The sequence below is a fragment of the Dendrobates tinctorius genome, unplaced genomic scaffold (genome assembly GCF_039654945.1).
Source record: "Dendrobates tinctorius isolate UK_male_01 unplaced genomic scaffold, ASM3965494v1 ptg000158l, whole genome shotgun sequence".
Classification (NCBI taxonomy): Eukaryota; Metazoa; Chordata; class Amphibia; order Anura; family Dendrobatidae; genus Dendrobates; species Dendrobates tinctorius.
Window position 1 is genome coordinate 8269047 of NW_027361825.1, and position 20801 is coordinate 8289847.

The window sequence follows — 20801 nt, forward strand, 5'->3', positions numbered from 1 at the left end:
CGGCTCCAGTCAGCAGGAGGCAACGTTTCCGTCAGATAGTGACAGACTACTTGTCGTGCCCTGTTAGTGTTCTCCCAGACGGCTCTTCCCCATTCAAGTATTGGGTCTCTAAGCTGGATACATGGCCAGAGCTTTGCCAGTATGCATTGGAGGTGCTGGCTTGCCCTGCTGCCAGTGTATTATCGGAACGTGTCTTTAGTGCTGCAGGTGGTGTGGTAACAGACCGTCGCACGCGACTATCCGCCGATAATGTTGACCGGCTTACTTTTGTGAAAATGAACAAGGCCTGGATCTCACCTGAATTTGCCAGTCCTCTTCCAGAATAAATAATTGGCTGGCAACAGGATCCAGGTCTCCTGTTGTGTTCATGTTTCTATGACCTGAACTTTATTTCCTGGGCTACAGCAACGCCAGTTGGTGCTCGGAAGTGCTGTCCGCACAGACAAAACACTCGCTCATGTGTAAGTGGGGTTCGGTAACGTCAGCTGATCCCCTGCTGTGTGTACGGCAAACTCTCCTGCTGCCTACAACTTCTGACTACCTCTGATTTAATATGTTCTCTGATTTGCCCTCTGTCTCCACTCTGTTTTGAGTATTTCCTCCGGCCTACAACACCGCCTGTTTCTGCTCTCAAGTGCCGTCTGCACAATCCACACTTGTTCCTGTGGTACCTGGGTCCTGTAACATCTGCTCATCTCCAGAGTTGAGCATGGCAATGTCTCCTGCTTTGTCTACATTCCCACTACTTGTAGTGGAAATGTGGACAGAGCAGGAGACATTGCCTGACTCACCTCTAGGGAGAAGCTGCTGTTACAGAACCCCAGTAACACAGGAACAAGTGTGGATTGTGCAGACAGCATTTCAGAGCAGCAACTGGCGTGGTTGGAAGCCAGAGGAAATACTCGAAACAGAGTGAAGACAGAGGCCTAATTGGAGTACGTTGACAGTTAGTAGTAGTCTAGAAACAATCGCAAACTGCCACCAAGTAGGCCTCGGCCTACTACCTGATTTTCCCTGGGCTCCGACACCGCCAGTTGGTGATCGGAAGTGCTGTCCACACAGAAAAACACACTCGTTCATGTGAAATTGGGGTTCGGTAACGTCAGCTGATCCCCTGCTGTGTGGAGGGCAAACTGCTGCTGCCTCCAAATTGTAACTACTTCAGATTTAAACATTCTCTGATTTGGCCTCTGTCTCCACTCTGTCTCTAGTATTTCCCCTGACCTCCAACACCGCCAGTTCCTGCTCACAGTTGCCGTCCACGCATTCCACACTTGTTCCTGTGTTCCTGGTGTTCTGTAACATGAGCTGATCCCCCAATGTGTGTCCGGCACTGTCTCCTGCGCTGTCCACCTTCCCACTGCAAGTGGTGGGAATGTGGACAGAGCAGGAGACATTGGCAGACAAACATCAGGGGATCTGCTGACATTACAGAACACCAGTAACACAGGAACACGTGTGGATTGGGCAGACGGCTACTGTACGCATAAAATGGCGGTGTTGGTAGTCACGTGAAATCCTGGAAACAGAGTGGAGACAGATGCCTAATTGGAGCACGTTGACAGTCTGTTGTAGCCTACAAACAATCTAAAACTGCCACCAAGTAGGCCTCGGCCTGCACCCTGGTTCTCCCTGGGCTCCAACAACGCTAGTTGGTGCTCAGAAGTGCTGTCCACACAGAAAAACACACTCGTTCATGTGAAAGTGGGGGTCAGTAACGTCAGCTGATCCCCTGCTGTGTGGAGGGCAAAGTGTCCTGCTCCCTCCAAAGTCAAAATACCTCAGCTTTACACCTGGCTCCTAGTAGGCCTCGGCCTGCACCATGATTGTCCCTGGGTTCCAACAATGCTAGTTGGTGCTCGGAAGTGCTGTCCACACAGAAAAACACTCGTTCATGTGAAAGTGGGGTTCGGTAACGTCAGCTGATCCCCTGCTGTGTGGAGGGCAAAGTGTCCTGCTCCCTCCAAAGTCAAAATACCTCAGCTTTACACCTGGCTCCTAGTAGGCCTCGGCCTGCACCATGATTGTCCCTGGGTTCCAACAACGCTAGTTGGTGCTCGGAAGTGCTGTCCACACAGAAAAACACACTCGTTCATGTGAAAGTGGGGTTCGGTAACGTCAGCTGATCCCCTGCTGTGTGGAGGGCAAACTGCTGCTGCCTCCAAATTGTAACTACTTCAGATTTAAACATTCTCTGATTTGGCCTCTGTCTCCACTCTGTCTCTAGTATTTCCCCTGACCTCCAACACCGCCAGTTCCTGCTCACAGTTGCCGTCCACGCATTCCACACTTGTTCCTGTGTTCCTGGTGTTCTGTAACATGAGCTGATCCCCAATGTGTGTCCGGCACTGTCTCCTGCGCTGTCCACCTTCCCACTGCAAGTGGTGGGAATGTGGACAGAGCAGGAGACATTGGCAGACAAACATCAGGGGATCTGCTGACATTACAGAACACCAGTAACACAGGAACACGTGTGGATTGGGCAGACGGCTACTGTACGCATAAACTGGCGGTGTTGGTAGTCACGTGAAATCCTGGAAACAGAGTGGAGACAGATGCCTAATTGGAGCACGTTGACAGTCTGTTGTAGCCTACAAACAATCTAAAACTACCACCAAGTAGGCCTCGGCCTGCACCCTGGTTCTCCCTGGGCTCCAACAACACAAGTTGGTGCTCAGAAGTGCTGTCCACACAGAAAAACACACTCGTTCATGTGAAAGTAGGGGTCAGTAACGTGAACTGATCCCCTGCTGTGTGGAGGGCAAAGTGTCCTGCTCCCTCCAAAGTCAAAATACCTCAGCTTTACACCTGGCTCCTAGTAGGCCTCGGCCTGCACCATGATTGTCCCTGGGTTCCAACAACGCTAGTTGGTGCTCGGAAGTGCTGTCCACACAGAAAAACACACTCGTTCATGTGAAAGTGGGGTTCGGTAATGTCAGCTGATCCCCTGCTGTGTGGAGGGCAAACTGCTGCTGCCTCCAAATTGTAACTACTTCAGATTTAAACATTCTCTGATTTGGCCTCTGTCTCCACTCTGTCTCTAGTATTTCCCCTGACCTCCAACACTGCCAGTTCCTGCTCACAGTTGCCGTCCATGCATTCCACACTTGTTCCTGTGTTCCTGGTGTTCTGTAACGTGAGCTGATCCCCCAATGTGTGTCCGGCACTGTCTCCTGCGCTGTCCACCTTCCCACTGCAAGTGGTGGGAATGTGGACAGAGCAGGAGACATTGGCAGACAAACATCAGGGGATCTGCTGACATTACAGAACACCAGTAACACAGGAACACGTGTGGATTGGGCAGACGGCTACTGTACGCATAAACTGGCGGTGTTGGTAGTCACGTGAAATCCTGGAAACAGAGTGGAGACAGATGCCTAATTGGAGCACGTTGACAGTCTGTTGTAGCCTACAAACAATCTAAAACTACCACCAAGTAGGCCTCGGCCTACACCATGATTGTCCCTGGGCTCCAACAACGCCAGTTGGTGCTCGGCAGTGTCTTTGGCACGGGGACTCCCTGTTGCCCAGCCTGGTTCCAGCACGCCTGCTGTTTCCGGGTAGTGTCAAGGTCACTATGCCACCAATCCGTTGTCCTGTCGTCTTGCGGCACTGAAGGCTGGATCCGTATTGCCAATGGGACATGGACCCCCTGTAGGACTGTGGCTTTCGGTAACTGCGGCCGGCTTGCGGCCTGGCTACTTTGCTTTGAATGGGTACCTTCTGCTACCCACCCGGGTTCCAGCACTGTCTGCTGGTTCTCGCCAGAGCCTTTGGCCTAGGTGCCTCCATCTCGGTATCCGAGGTCCAGCACCGTCAGCTGGTCCTTGGTAGTGCTTTCTAGCACAGGTACCTCCTGCCTAGTAACCGTGGTCCAGCACCGTCAGCTGTTCCTCGGTAGTGCCATTGGCTCTTGTAGCTTTTGCTACCCATCTGGGTTCCAGCACCGTCAGCTGGTTCTCGGCAGTGTCTTTGGCACGGGGACTCCCTGTTGCCCAGCCTGGTTCCAGCACGCCTGCCGTTTCCGGGTAGTGTCAAGGTCACTATGCCACCAATCCGTTGTCCTGTCGTCTTGCGGCCGGGTTAGCCGACTCTATGGTGCCTGCAGTTTAGGTGACTCCTATGTGGGCTGCGGGAACTGGCACTGAAGGCTGGATCCGTAGTGCCAATGGGACATGGACCCCCTGTAGGACTGTGGGTTTCGGTAACTGCGGCCGGCTTGCGGCCTGGCTACTTTGCTTTGAATGGGTACCTTCTGCTACCCACCCGGGTTCCAGCACTGTCTGCTGATTCTCGCCAGAGCCTTTGGCCTAGGTGCCTCCATCTCGGTATCCGAGGTCCAGCACCGTCAGCTGGTCCTTGGTAGTGCTTTCTAGCACAGGTACCTCCTGCCTAGTAACCGTGGTTCAGCACCGTCAGCTGTTCCTCGGTAGTGCCATTGGCTCTTGTAGCTTTTGCTACCCATCTGGGTTCCAGCACCGTCAGCTGGTTCTCGGCAGTGTCTTTGGCACGGGGACTCCCTGTTGCCCAGCCTGGTTCCAGCACGCCTGCTGTTTCCGGGTAGTGTCAAGGTCACTATGCCACCAATCCGTTGTCCTGTCGTCTTGCGGCCGGGTTAGCCGACTCTACGGTGCCTGCAGTTTAGGTGACTCCTATGTGGGCTGCGGGAACTGGCACTGAAGGCTGGATCCGTAGTGCCAATGGGACATGGACCCCCTGTAGGACTGTGGGTTTCGGTAACTGCGGCCGGCTTGCGGCCTGGCTACTTTGCTTTGAATGGGTACCTTCTGCTACCCACCCGGGTTCCAGCACTGTCTGCTGATTCTCGCCAGAGCCTTTGGCCTAGGTGCCTCCATCTCGGTATCCGAGGTCCAGCACCGTCAGCTGGTCCTTGGTAGTGCTTTCTAGCACAGGTACCTCCTGCCTAGTAACCGTGGTTCAGCACCGTCAGCTGTTCCTCGGTAGTGCCATTGGCTCTTGTAGCTTTTGCTACCCATCTGGGATCCAGCACCGTCAGCTGGTTCTCGGCAGTGTCTTTGGCATGGTGACTCCCTGTTGCACAGCCTGGTTCCAGCACGCCTGCTGTTTCCAGGTAGTGTCAAGGTCACTATGCCACCAATCCGTTGTCCTGTCGTCTTGCGGCCGGGTTAGCCGACTCTACGGTGCCTGCAGTTTAGGTGACTCCTATGTGGGCTGCGGGAACTGGCACTGAAGGCTGGATCCGTAGTGCCAATGGGACATGGACCCCCTGTAGGACTGTGGGTTTCGGTAACTGCGGCCGGCTTGCGGCCTGGCTACTTTGCTTTGAATGGGTACCTTCTGCTACCCACCCGGGTTCCAGCACTGTCTGCTGGTTCTCGCCAGAGCCTTTGGCCTAGGTGCCTCCATCTCGGTATCTGAGGTCCAGCACCGTCAGCTGGTCCTTGGTAGTGCTTTCTAGCACAGGTACCTCCTGCCTAGTAACCGTGGTCCAGCACCGTCAGTTGGTCCTCGGTAGTGCCATTGGCTCTTGTTCCTTCTGCTACCCATCCGGGTGCCAGCACTGTCTGCTGGTTCTCGCCACAGCCTTTGGCCTAGGTGCCTCCATCTCGGTATCCGAGGTCCAGCACCGTCAGCTGGTCCTTGGTAGTGCTTTTTAGCACAGGTACCTTCTGCTTAGTAACCGTGGTCCAGCACCGTCAGTTGGTCCTCGGTAGTGCCATTGGCTCTTGTTCATTCTGCTACCCATCCGGGTGCCAGCACTGCCTGCTGGTTCTCGCCACAGCCTTTGGCCTAGGTGCCTCCATCTCGGTATCCGAGGTCCAGCACCGTCAGCTGGTCCTTGGTAGTGCTTTTTAGCACAGGTACCTTCTGCTTAGTAACCGTGGTCCAGCACCATCAGTTGGTCCTCGGTAGTGCCATTGGCTCTTGTTCCTTCTGCTACCCATCCGGGTGCCAGCACTGTCTGCTGGTTCTCGCCACAGCCTTTGGCCTAGGTGCCTCCATCTCGGTATCCGAGGTCCAGCACCGTCAGCTGGTCCTTGGTAGTGCTTTTTAGCACAGGTACCTTCTGCTTAGTAACCGTGGTCCAGCACCGTCAGTTGGTCTTCGGTAGTGCCATTGGCTCTTGTTCCTTCTGCTACCCATCCATGTGCCAGCACTGTCTGCTGGTTCTCGCCACAGCCTTTGGCCTAGGTGCCTCCATCTCGGTATCCGAGGTCCAGCACCGTCAGCTGGTCCTTGGTAGTGCTTTTTAGCACAGGTACCTTCTGCTTAGTAACCGTGGTCCAGCACCGTCAGTTGGTCCTCGGTAGTGCCATTGGCTCTTGTTCCTTCTGCTACCCATCCGGGTGCCAGCACTGTCTGCTGGTTCTCGCCAGTTTCTCAGCCTTCTTGTACCTTCTGCTACATTTCCAAGATCAAGCTTTTTGAAATTGTCTTTGGTAATCCTTATTGATCTCCATGACGATGACCCTGATGATGACGACCCTGAAGACCACACCAAAGAAGACCAGAAAAATGACCCTAAATAATAAGACCAAGAGGACAAAGAACATGAAGACAACCACCAAGATACAGAACAAAAGACAGAAGAACAAGAAGCAGAAGAAGCAAAAGCAGAAGAACAGAAAGCAGAAGAACATTAAGCATAAGACAAAAAATCAGCATAGAAGAAATCAAAATTATAAGCAGAAGAAGACTAAGCAGTAAATGGGGGTGAGTCCATTCCTCCTCGTGGTGCCCCTGGAAAATGCCTGCTGCTGCAGGCCAAACTGAACGCGGACAAATCCTGTTGTAAATCTTTTGTGACAGGCAGAATGTAAGGTGTAATCTTATAACTTTTATAGATAAGTACTACAGGAATGCCTGTCACCATGAGAAAATGAAGAAAAAGAAGAATAGGAAGAAGATGAAGAAATAGCATATGAAAATTAATAATAGCTGAATAAGAAGAATATGAAGAATGGAAAAAAAATTAATGGGAAGAAGGTGAAGAAGAAGAAGATGAATAAGGTGAAGAAAAAGTTGATGAAAAAAATGCTACTGCTGCGGATCATGATGGAGAAAGTGTGGGAGAAGTACAAAAGAAGGTGAAGAGCATGGAAGTTGCGAAACATACAGTACATATCTGACTAAAGATAAAAAAGTTAACATAGTCAATATCTTTTTAACTCCGAACGTCTTGAAAAAAAAAAATTGGAAGTAATACTATGCCATGTGATTTGAATAAACCACTATGCTTTTAATGTCTCCTCCACCTCCCACAATACATTCTACATGATTCTTATTTGTTTTCAATTATGTAGAATTAGCCAACAAGGAAATAAAGGCCTTTTTTTAATTCCGATACCGGAAGTCCCATTGACTTGAATGGGACTTCCGGTATCGGAATCGGAATCGGCGATACCCGATATTTTTTTTCGTATCGGGCGATACCATCCGATACGATATTTTTGGGTATCGAACGGTATCGCTCAACACTACTCAACTATTATATCCCCCAACTGCGTGGACAGTGAAGCCAGCACTAATTGGCTGCAGGGATCGCATGACATAACAATCTCAAGAAAGCCCTGGGAGAGCTCGTGCCAATACCGCTGGAATGGCGTTGGCAGCAGAGGCGAATATAAGTGTTATTATTTCATAAGAGGGGGACATAATGATTGAGAGGGGGTTTTCCGAGAAGTGAACAACCCCTTTAATATAGATTGCAGAGGAAAGCTTGGTAAAGTTTTCAACAAGCTATACACTTTCATTTTAAATGTAATTCTTTAATTTTACTATAATATGCATATGCAGCTCTTCAAATTTTGTTACTTTATGCCTGATGTAGAAACCTGAGTAGTCTCAAAAGCTGCAATTTGTTACCATCTTTTCAGTTAGCCATTAAAATTTATCAACTATCTACTGACTAACCTGGTTGTCAAACTGTGACTGTCTAAGGTAAGGGAGGGGGCGTAAAACTGTCCATGGAACTGGGACCCTAACTATCCCTGTCTCGGGGGTACTCTTGATGGTAAAAAGGCCTGAGTCTCCGACCTCATTATGCTCCTGTTAATACCTGCTCTGTCCCCTTCAATACCCCATAGAGCCTGGGATAGAAATGTAATGTGAACAAGACACAAAAGACAAAACAGTGATAACAGAAAACCTCTATAATACAAAAGCACCAATCAACAATAGTGAGAAGGATAGGGACAGGGAGGAATAAACTAAACGGGAACAGGGACCGGAAGATAAGCACATACGTACTACAGAACACCAAAGATGGTCTGGCTAGGTTTTATAGGAAGAGATTTTAATGGACCTATCAGAAACAGATGAAAATGGTGCTGCAAAGTTCTGACCAACATAGAAAGGGTAATTAACCTCTTTAGCACAAAAGCAAACCAAATTAATTTAATATAGGACCCAAAAACACAGGCTAAGGCCGGGTTCACACTTGCGAGTGCAATATGAGAAACTCGCGGGAATCTCTCACATCAATACCCGGCAATGCCGCTGGCACTCGGACCAGAGCGCTCAGCTGCATAGAAATACATGCAACCGCACACTCTGGTCCTGAGTGCCGTGGCAGTGCCAGGTATTGATGCGAATTTCTCGCATTGCACTCGAAGTGTGACCCCGGCCTAAATGGAAGATCTGCAATTCACAATATGCAGAGATCTTCTACGCCCCAGATTTCCCAGGTTTACGTAACACTCTCATCACAAAAGTACAAAAATATATATTCTTCCTGTATCACAGTTTTAACATAAAATTCACCATACTACTTACGTGTAGTCAGAGGAGAAGTGGTTGTAGTACTCAACTGTGAAGAAACTGCAAAGAAAAGTCAGTGTTGTCAAGCCACAAAGTTAAAACCACCAATATAGTCCAAAAATGTAAATACAAGGCCTCATGAAATAGAGATACTCCCAACCTTATGAGTAAGTCATCTATACTGATCAAATTAAAAATCACAATCGACATTTCAAAAATATATATGAATAAAACAACATATGAAAAAGATAAAAAATTAATCCACACAATGAACAAAAAGAGGTGGATGATGGAAAATCAACATTGAGTGCAGGGAAAAGGTGAGCAGATACCAAGTTAGAAAGGTTTCTTCAATCTCTGTCATTGTTAGAAATCTCTTAGGGTGGTTTCATATTTGTGTTTCCAACAGCAGCGTCGGCCTGCGTACGGCCACCACTAAGCCCCGCCCCCTGCTGCGCCTCCTCCGGTAGCTCCGCCTGCATGCGACCTGCATCCCCTATCTTTTGCACTGGGGATGCAGGCCGTGCGCAGGTATGCATTTGCGGCGCATGCATCCTCTTGACGGTGCGCCGAGGGCACCAAATTGCAACAGGTTGCGTTTGGTGCCGGTCGAAGCACCTTCAGAAGGGCGCATGCGCTGCCAAACGCATACCTGCGCACGGCCTGCGTCCCCAGTGCTATAGATAGGGGACAAAGGTTGCATGCAGCGTCATGCGCCCTTAGGCAGAGCTACCGGAGGAGGCGCGGCAGGGGGCGGGGCTTATCTGCGGCCGTGCGCAGGCCGACGCTGCTGTTAGAAATGCAAATGTGAAACCACCTTTACTTGTAGTCACAGGTGAGAAACTGGGTCTGAGCAGAAAAAGTAAATTAATGTGCATGCAAAATGTAATTGCATATGAACACATGACCTTTACACAGAGAAAAACAAAAACAAAACACAAAACAAATATCCTGGAATAAAAAAGTAAAAAAATATATATATTGCAAAAATTGCATGAAGGTAGTAATAATAGTAATAATAAGGGTATTTAGTTAACATAATTTTGATCAAGATAATGTAGAAGCCATCCCGCCACGTCACGGCAACCCTTGTGGGACAGTCCTAACTTTTGTATTTAAAACCTTTCCACTTGTCAAGTGACGTAAATGTGAACAAGGACAGAGGGACTGAGCCACCAGTAATAGTATAGGCCAGACAGGATGGATTTTCCAAATCAGAAACAGGGTTTTAAATACAAAAGTTAGGACTGTCCCACAAGGGTTGCCGTGACGTGGCGGGATGGCTTCTACATTATTTTGATCAAAATTATGTTAACTAAATACCCTTATTATTACTATTATTACTACCTTCATGCAATTTTTGCAATATATATATTTTTTTACTTTTTTATTCCAGGATATTTGTTTTGTGTTTTGTTTTTGTTTTTCTTTGTAGTCACAGGTAAAGTGTTTGTAGTTTTCAGATGTGAAGTAGAAGAATCTGTGACAAAAAGTCACCATGAATAAATGCGATACTTGGATAGATAGAGAAACACTGCTAGTCAGCTGTCTCCGCTCTAAATTCAGATCTTAATATTGGCACCCTATGCACTGTCCATATACTTTAATAGAGAATTGGGTTACATAAGAAAATAGTTTACATGGTTGAAAAAAGATATTGGGTCATTATACTGAAAGCATAATAATCTGTAATACAATATTATGAAAATTTGGCAGCTGCTCTAATTCTTTAATGGATTATGTGGATCTGATGCTTTCTTCCAATATGTTACCTTAGACAGAGAAAAATACTATTGGTGGCTCCAAATATTGGGTCATTATGCTCTGTACCTTGATTGGACATAAAGTTACTGTACATAGTACATAGTTGCATAGCCATTAAAAAAAAGACGTGTTGGTCAAGCCCAACCTAAAATCCTAATGTGTTGGTTCTGAGGGAGGCAGAATCTCCTATGACATGTCAATTACACCATATTAGAAAAATTACTATCTTGACTCCCATAATGTAAAAAGCTAAGTCTCCATAAATTTAGTTACTTGTAATATTATATTTTTCAATAAAGCCATTGTTGAGTTTGTTTAATTGACCACCAATGATCCATCACAACATCATGTGGCAGAGACTTCCATAGTCTCACTACTCTTACAGTAAAGAACACTCATCTTTAATGCTGGTGAAACCTTCCTTTCTCTAGGTCAGAAGTGGGGAACCTTGGGCCATTGGGCTGTTTACGGCCCTTGATGACCTTTTATATGGCCCCCAGGCAGATTCCGAGGGACAAACAGTGCTTGGGTTGGCAGTTGTGTTTTGATGGCCACCAGCCTATTAATTTCTTCTTGCTCTGTGAGCACGTGTACTCAGTGTTCACTACTGAATGCTGATGAGCATGTAATGAATGTTTATGTCCTGACACCAGTGCCAGCGCTAGAATGTACATTATAGGCAGAGTTAGCGTGCAATTTGTATGGTCCCCGAAGGATGGTATAAATATCCAAATGGCCCTTGGCAGAAAATAGATTCCCCACCCCTGCTCTAGGTGTAGAGGATATCCGTTACAATTTTTCAGGCATAGGTAAAAATATCCATTCAATATATGCTCCATTGAATTCTATATATTTATTTAAAAATAAAGATTTCTTTGACCTCCGTGATCATTAGAGGACAGTTACTTGTAGTTGCAGATGAAGTGGTTGTAGTTGTCAGTTGTGATGTAGAAGGAGCTGGACACAAAAGTCAACGAATAAAGTCATGATAAAATATTTGAATAACACCTTCCCTAAAAGTCTTTCAGGTTCTGAATGTGATTAGTTAGTTACTGTGAGAAGAATGAGCAATATATGTGTCTATGTACTTGGTGGAGAGTTGGAAGGGCTCATATATTCTGGTTAACCAGGTTTTTCTTTGTGACCTCTCTCTAATGGTAAACCACCCAATATGGATTACAGGGATTTTTCAATTTCTACTTTAAATCTCTATTTACAACTTCAAATTTGATTAAAGGTTTCTTTGAGTTTCACCGTAGTAAAGCGACTTACGTGTAGTCAAAGATTGAGTGGTAGTAGTTGTCGGCTGTGATGTAGAAGGAGCTGCAAAAAAATAATTATTGTTACCAAGTTACTGGGGATTAATGCAAAACCTGAAAAGAAAAAGCCTCCAAGAGTGAGAGACACGTCTTGTCAGAGGCTGTAAATGAAGCAGGTGAGCCCAATAGTTGGTCTCCTTGATGTCTAAATATATTCTGTATATGGGTTATCTTGATGAGACAAACTCTTTAATGTTGTGTTTTCAGGCTTCCATTTCTGTACAAGAACTTCAAAATATCAATCGCAGTAAATAGTTGGTTAACCATCAAAGTATACAACGTTTTGTGGCCTCCGCCACTGATAGAAGACACACGTAGTTGCAGGTGGAGTGGTTGTAATTGGCTGCTGTGATGTAGAAGGAGCTGTAAAGAAAAGTCAATGTATAAAGTCACCATTGAAAATTAGGTCCTGTTTCTTACTCAATGACATCCATATACGCTTACTAAGCATGTGGACAAGGGGTAGCCTGATAAATCAAACACTTAACATTGTGGCATTGTGGCCCAGGAAGTGTAAAGAAAAGTTAATGTATAAAGTCGCCGAAAATACATACAGTACTTGGATGGTAACAGTCTAACAGGAAAGGTATATGGATATTGGTATGAGTTATCCTGATGGGACGACCTCTTTTGCAACATGGTCCCATGTTTTCCTTTCAAATTCCTAATGAGGTCACAGGAAATAATTCACCAAGCATCACGGAAAAATACTTTCTCTGACTTAGTAGAGTATCTGGTTAAACATCAGAGTACAGAATATTCTGTGACGTTCACCATTGCTAGAAAACACTTACTTGTAGTTAGAGGTGAAATGGTTGTAGATATCCTTTGTGATGTAGAAGGAGCTGTCGAAAAAAGGTCATGTTATTACGTCACCAAGCATAAATGTAATATTTGGTGCGGGTACACGTGCATGGATCTGGTGTGGCATCACTGACAGCAGGATAAAAGGGAAAAAATCCAGCACTCTTCAAAGGATGAAATATATCTAAAAAACACATTTTATTTTCAAAAAATCTAAACAAAACTCAATCCAGCACAAAAAAATGCAACTGATGCACTTTGAGCAAAATATGTGGCCTGGGTATGACTAAAGGGGGCTTTACGCTAAAGCGTCACCGATTTTGTGACGCAGCAGCGATATTGCTAGCGATACCGCTATGTGTGATACTTACCTCTGACCGGCTCCCCTGTTGGCTATCGCTGATTGCGCGAGATCGGCCTGGTCCATTTCTCGTCGTCGGCTTCCTGCTGGTGCCGACGAGCGAGACATGGACGCAGGCGGAAGATGAACACCCTCGCCGCGTCTGAAAGGTAAGTACGACCGCCGACCGCTGCTGCATCGCTAGTGAGATCTGCCTGTTTGGCAGCTCACTAGCAACCATTTAGCGATGCACCAGCGATCCTGTCCGGGTTGTATCGTGGTCAGGATCGCTGCTGCATCGCTAAATGTAAAGGGGCCTTTAGGAATGTGAACTCCACTTCCCAAAAATGTGATAAACCACAGTTAATTTATGTTTTAAGGAGGGTCAATCATTTTTTTACACAGGGCCCTTTAGTTTGGATTTCTTTTTCCCATAATAATAAAGAACTTCATTAAAAAAAATGCATTTTGTCTTTACTTGTGTTATCTTTGTCTAATATTTACATATGTTTGGTGATCGGAAACATTTAAGTGTGACAACCATGCAAAGGAATAGGGGCAAACACTTTTCACACAACTGTACCTAATAAATATTGATTATTACTAGAGATGAGCATATATTTCAATGTTCAGTTCAGATTCCGTTCTCTGAATTTTCAATATTCGTCGATTAATTTGTCGAATATTCGCCGAACAATACTGAACCCCATTCATGTCAATGGGAGGCAAAAACAAATGCATACTCAACACCTTAAAACACCCCCAAATGCTGCCAAAACACATCAAATGAGGGACAGACACCAGGAAAGTGGCCTCAATTCACCCATTGTACAGATTTTAGCATGGCACTGCAGCAATCAGACAGGCATGAGGTATCGGGGTCTAGGACAGCATTTACAGCTTTCAATTGAGCATCACAGTAAGATGAGGTGGGTGAGGAATCGGTGTATGGCCCCTTTGCTGGGAGCCCTGATGCCACATGCAACATCTTTACCTGCTTTCATGCTGAGCCACACTCATGTGGCAAAAATATCAGTTTTCTAAACTACTATTGTCAGAAAAATTTAAGGATGGCATCATGGGTAGTTGAGTCCAAGGAAATAGAGGCCTGACTGTCTCAGAGGTCTACTGCTACAGGCAACACGCATGAAGAAGACTCAACCAGGAGTCTACACATTTACCAAAATTAGTGGAACACACCAACAAAGTGTCATCAATTGCAATAAAGTAGAATTAGTATAGTAGGGACCGACACCTCTTCCACTACAGCCAACCCAGCAGATGCAGACAGTAACAGGCAAGGTGGTGGAATCACTGTTCCATATCCCTCTGAAAGCCTGGAAGGGGCGTAACTTGGTTGCCTACCAAATCCCTACTAGGACAAGTGGCAGCAGGCAAAAACTGCGACCCAAGGAGGTACAAAGATGTGGCAACAGTTGCTACTCCATGGCTGACCTACAGAATGAGTTAGCTGACCCCCTACAACGGGTAAGCTGCTAAGGCCCAAAGGAGGGATGAAAAATGCAGGCAGGCACTGTAGGGACTCTGGAACCACGGGTGCAGATGGGACCAGCTGAAGAACAGAAAAGCACTGGCAGGTACGGTCTGGACTGTGTGTTAGACAGATGGGTGCTGGCAGGTGTGATCTGGACCAACTGATGGACAGAAGAGCACAGACAGGTACGAGCAGACGAGTACAGTGTAGGCAATTAGACAGACGGACGTGGAGAACCTGACAACTAGCAAGCATGCAAGGCAAACTAACAACGTAGCTCAGGCACCTCCATATTGGAGGAGAATCCTTAAATAGAAGGTATCACCCAGCTATAGGTTGGAAATACATTAGGTTGATGCAGGCGGTCCCTTTAAGGGGGAGGGAGCATGCAAGTGTGCCCTCTAAGCATAGTTCCCAGTCCTACAACTGAACTTTGGTGGACACTGACACATAGGGGGCAAGATGAGGTGGTGTGTGAGTGGGAGACACTGAATGTCCTGTCTGTTAGGTACAAGGAGATCCAACAAAGGGACAAGTCTGTAATGTCAAAAGATCAGAACATCTGTAGTAAGAAGGAATGGTCCACTGTGTCAAAGACAGATGCCAGGTCCAGGAGGAGGAGGACAAACTCGTGTCGCTTTCATTTGGCGGTTAGTAGGTCCTTGGTGACTTTAGTCAGGGCAGTTTCAGCGGAATGGTGCGGTCTGAAGTCAAATTGTACTTGGCCAAAGAGGGAACAAGAGGAGATGTGGGAGGACAGTTCAAAATTGATATGTTTTTCCAGTAGTTTGGTGGCATAGGGGTGAAATGATATGGGGCAATAGGTAGACAAAGAGGATGGGTCAAGGGTGGGCTTTTTGAGGATGGGTGTGATTGAGGTATGTTTCAATCAGGATGAAAGACACCAGCTGTTTGTGACAGGTTGATGAGGTGGCTTATGCTTGAGATAAAAACTGTGGTAAAGTTTTGAATGAGGTGGGACGTTATTGTGTCAAGTTTGCAGGTGGTGAGGCAAAACATTCAGCTGAAATGAGGAGAGGGATTGGGAACTAGTGGACGCAGGAAATAATTGAAAGTACTGAATAGCTGTTTAGGGTTGTGAGAGAGGTATGATATGAGGGATGAGAAGTTGGTTTGTTTTGCTGCAGTGAGCAATTGCGCAGCATTTTTACAACTTCTGTTACTGGACGGGCAACTCCGCTCCCTTTGGCAGCTGTACAATGGTACGCTTTGTAGATAAGGGCCAGAAAGAACATGTGCTCAGTAGATGGCAAGTGCTGCATAAAGTAGCCTCTGCTCCTCTTCCTGCACCTTAACATCACACACAGTACACTCCTCAGTGGTGGAACACCAATTAAGCTTCCACCCCACATCACAACTCTCCAAGTGCCAACTGACTCTGGGGTGCCACAGATGGGCCATTCTGCAGAGCTGTTCACACATTCTATTTCATGGGTATCAGAGGTCTTTTCTAAAGATTCAAGAGGAGGAAATCATCTGCACCGATGGCCAAATTTTTTCTGACTTAGATCTATGGATGGACGAAGTTTTGTCCGAGCATAATCCAAAACCTCTTCAACAGACGTTAACTCTGTTGGGTGAAGGTGAATCATTTGTGACGAGACTCAGATATTTGAGGTGCCCGTGGACTTTACTGTGCAGTCAAGGCAGAAAGAGGAGGAGGGTGACTCTCATGGCGAGGAATGGGAGAACAGAGAGGATGACGATGAGGTATTATATCCCACTTGGTGTAAATCCAGAGGCATGAAGCTGAGTAGCTCAGCAGAGGAGGAGGAGGAAGATGAGGATGTTGCGTAGACACAGAGTTATGCATCCATGACAACCAATGCATCCTGAAGCCCAACTCTGGCAGTGGACAGCATCATTCGTGTTTCCACAGTTGCCTAGCTTAGGCCTCTTTCACACATCAGGTTTTCGGCGTCAGGCGCGATCCGGCGCTTTTGACTAAAACCGGATCCGGCGAAATGCAATGCCGGATCCGGTTTCCCCCCCATTGACTTGCATTAGAGCCGGATCGAGCCGGATGGCCATGCGTTTCATCCGATTTTCGCCGGATCCGGCAATGTGACGCGATCAGGCGTCTGGAAAAAACGGCTACTGTAACGTTTTTTGTCTCCGGCGAAAAAGCCGGACACGCCGGATCCGGCGTGTCCGGCTTTTTCATACAATGAAAGCCTATGAGCGCCGCAATGCGCCTGATCCGGCGACAGCCGGATCCGGTGGCCGGATCCGTTTTTTTTGGTCTGAGCATGCTCAGTAGCTCTGCCCACAAGACATATATAAAAGCAAGACAATGGGACCCTCAGCCACACCCAACATGCCACCCAAGCCAAGAACCAGGAGCAGGAGAAGGCAGCAGACATCTGCAGCAGCAGCACCATCAGCACCACCCCAAATGGAGCAGCATGCTGAACAACGGGAGGGGAGTCCAGCAGCAGATGAGAGACGGTAATTATCAAATCCCCCATTCCTCCAAACTAGGGCTATGGAATATCAAGATATTCATTGGCCCTTTGTTTCTCTTTATTCAACAGCCGCCCAATAGATGCAGCAGCAGCAGCAATGGCAGCAACAGAAACACCACCCACAGCCATGGAGTCTGGCCATGAGGAAGACAGCACATCTTCTGGGAGCCCTCCCTCGCATCGTCAGCGTTTGACGGTAAGTTTTTATTTCCAAAATCCATCATCTCTGTAATATATGTGTATTCATTGCCTTTTATTTCAAAACAGGAATCACAAGATGAAGAGGAGCTCCCAGAAGAAGAAGGAAGGGGTGGACAGACACTTGGAGTGGGCTCACAATTGGTAAGTTTTTTGCATCAAACGCAGAAACACAACATCACACTACACACAACACATAGAAAACAATGTTCTGCAGACCACACACAGCAAACAAATGCCTACATCCAAAGGCATAACATTTTTTGTTTTCTTCTCTAGTCTTCCCAATCTGGTGCTCGGCCAAGAGGTCCTCGCAGTGCCTCCCAGGGTCGTCGGCGACAGCAATGCGGCGGTCACCAGCGTGTAAGTATAAATATTTTTGCTTTGTTTTTTTTGCACTTTTTATTTCATTTCTTTTGTGGAGGCTAATTATGTTATTTTTGTCTTTTTCTTTAACAGCCTTCACAGCATGCTCCCGACTCTGACGGTGAGGATGGAGGGATTGATGTGGACCGCCTCATCGATCTCGTCAGAGAAAGGGAGCCGCTCTGGAATATGGCTGACCGCCGCCACGCTGACCTGATCGTTACCCGACGACTCTGGGAGGAAATCTGTTCGCTCCTTGTGGACCGCTGGGAGGACCTCGAAGCTCGGGCCCAGATTAAAGAGCGTAAGTATATACAGTACCGGTTGCTTGATTTAAACCAGTGTTTCCCAAACTCCAGTCCTCGTGGTCCCCACGGATCATGTGTTCGGGATTTCTATTTACTTTGGAAATCCTGAAAACATGACCCCTGGGGACCATGAGGACTGGAGTTTGGGAAACACTGATGTTGTATACTAACCACTTTGTCCTTTCTCGTTTCAGGGGAGAGAATTGTGAAGCGGTGGCGGTCTGTGAGGGATCGTTTCAAGAAGGAGTTCAATAAAGAGATGCGGGCCCCGAGTGGATCTGGAGGACGCAGGAGCAAGTACAAGTACGCACGAGCCCTGTCGTTCCTCCGGGAGACAATGCTCACCAGAAGGTAAATATTACACACCACATGTGACAAAAAAATGTTTAGATGTAACTTTTTTTTTTCAGCCAGGGCCATACCATGTCACTATTTTAATTGTTTTTTTTTCTCTTTATTCCACAGCACGGTGAGCAGCACTCGGGAGCCTGCACGATTGGACCCTTCTGAGGCGATCCCTGAGGAGACCGGCACCGAGGGACACTTCGACCGCCCCGGTACATCTGCACCTTCCCAGCCTTCCCACACATTCGACCCATCTGTCCCATCCACCAGCACAGGAGCATCGTGGCCGCCTACATTACATGAAGCTGCTGGTGAGGAGATCGCTTTCCCTTTACCCCACCCTTCTGCCCCTGCCACCTCTAGTACACCTGCGGGTACTGGGCGGCAGCGGCAGAGGGGTCAGGAAAAGACTTATGCGCCAGAGTTCTTGCATCTGAATGCATCTTTCCAGAACTGTCTAAAAGTCTTGTCAGAGCAAATCTCCGCAGGCTATCAGCAGATCAACTCCAGCATTCTGGAGGTGAAGACACTTCTGCAATCCATGCATTCAGAAGCAAGATCTTCGCCAAACCACACCTTTTTCAGGTCTGTTGTGGAGCGCATGTAATGCATTCATGCCACGCTGCTCTCCAGCAAGTTACCTCCCAACCTCCTCCTCCCACCACAGTAGTTGCTCCACCTGCACCCCCTCCAGCCACTTTCCATCCTCCCCCTCCTATTACATCTACACCCCCTCCAGCCACTTTCCATCCTCCCCCTCCTATTACATCTACACCCCCTCCAGCCACTTTCCATCCTCCCCCTCCTATTACATACCATCCACCTCCCCAGCACCAGCAACCTCCCCAGCACCAGCAACCTCCCCAGTACCAGCAACCTCCCCAGCACCAGCAACCTCCCCAGTACCAGCAACCTCCCCAGTACCAGCAACCTCCCCAGTACCAGCAACCTCCCCAGTACCTGCAAACTCCCCAGTACCAGCAACCTCCCCAGTACCAGACATCTCCCCACTTCCAGCAACCTGCCCCGTACCAGACATCTCCCCACTTCCAGCAACCTGCCCCGTACCAGACATCTCCCTACTTCCAGCAACCTGCCCCGTACCAAACTCCTTCCCCATACAACTTGCCATCAACATCATCTGCTCCTACAGTCCCTGCCCAACCCTCCACTCCACCACCCACCACCTCTTCTGCTTCCCATATGTCCACCCATTCTGTAGTTTTTTCCACACCTTCACCTCTAACTGTTCCTTCCCCACCACGATCCCAGTCCTCTCTCCACACTCCCAGTGTCGAAGTGTCCCGCAGCCCCTACAGCAGTATTTCCACCACACACTACACAGATTTATAATGTGTGTATTTAAATAAAAATGACCAGTTTTATGGTTTCAAAGCTTTATTAAACAAGTTTATTAAAATTTTAAAAAAGTTTACTAAAAAAAACATTTTTCAATAAAAGTTAAATTATTTTACACTGGTTGTCTGTCATTTCTTTCTGCGGCGAAAAAGGTTAAATACAGGGTATTTAAAAGGTGAAATGGTATTCAAAACTAGGTATATAACTGTGGGTAAATTTTAGCTTTTTGCCACAGTTGTGTTCCTGGTTGTGTTTGAAGCAAAGTATTTCACCTAAAAAGTTGTGTTTATTGTTGGTGATTTCCTAACAATGTACACAACTTTTGTTAAAAGGTGAAATACTTTACATAAAACACAACCAGGTACACACCTGTGGCCTAAAGCTAAAAATAGAGACCATGACAAGATAGCCAACTTTGGTTGGCAAAGGTATATACTGTTGGTACAGAAGGTACACAAGTTTGGTTAGGGCACAAATCTTTCACACTCTGTCATCCTGCCAGTGTACTCTGCCTTGAGGTGACATAAAGTATAGTGCAAAATTGTCCCTCATTACTGAAACCGTCACAGAACTTCTAGTGGTAATGTCATGGTAATCTTGCAAGGTGGTTTCTTCAGAGGTGTCCTCAATGGAAATGGGTTCCTTGCAGATAACAAAATTGTGGAGTACCACGCACGCTTTGATCACCTCGTCCACAGTTTCTGTCTTGAGGTTGATCGCAGTCAATAGGACCCGCCATTTGGCTGTCAGAATACCAAAGGTACATTCAACCATTCTTCTTGCTCTTGTGAGGCGGTAATTAAAAATGCGTTTTGGTCTTGTCAATCCTCTGCTAGAGTACGGTTTCAAAAGGTGTTCTGACAGCTGGAAGGCTTCATCCCCTACACAGACAAATGGCATAGGTGGACCAGATGTTTGCGGCAGCGGTCTAGGTGGTGGGAACTGGAAGGTGTTTCCATACAGTTTACGCCCCATGGCAGACAGTTTGAAAACTTGAGAGTCATTGGAGCGGCCATAGGCCCCAATATCAACCGCAATAAATTTGTATTCAGCGTCAGCGATGGCCATGAGGACAATTGAAAAATATTTCTTGTAATTGAAATATTCCGATCCCGATCCAGCTGGCTTTACAATGCGGATATGTTTCCCGTCCACAGCGCCCAAGCAGTTGGGAAACTGACATATCTGTTGAAACTTGTCAGCAATTTCAATCCACCTCTCTGTTGTGGGCTCTGGTAAAAACTCTTCAGCTAAGGAGTCCCACAGTGCACGGCA

At 47.1% G+C, this 20801-nt stretch overlaps 1 protein-coding gene across 6 annotated transcripts in view; it reads right to left on the bottom strand.

Moving 5' to 3' along the window:
- Positions 1-20801, bottom strand: part of LOC141051811 (uncharacterized) — a 646796-nt gene that overhangs the window by 456480 nt on the left and 169515 nt on the right. For all 6 annotated transcript variants that reach the window (XM_073548842.1, XM_073548843.1, XM_073548841.1 and 3 more), the window contains exons 19-21: positions 12620-12670; positions 11779-11829; positions 8758-8802 (exon numbers count right to left, since the gene is read on the bottom strand). In XM_073548842.1, coding sequence (XP_073404943.1) covers positions 8758-8802; positions 11779-11829; positions 12620-12670 — 147 coding nt within the window. The remainder of the gene's footprint in view (positions 1-8757; positions 8803-11778; positions 11830-12619; positions 12671-20801) is intronic.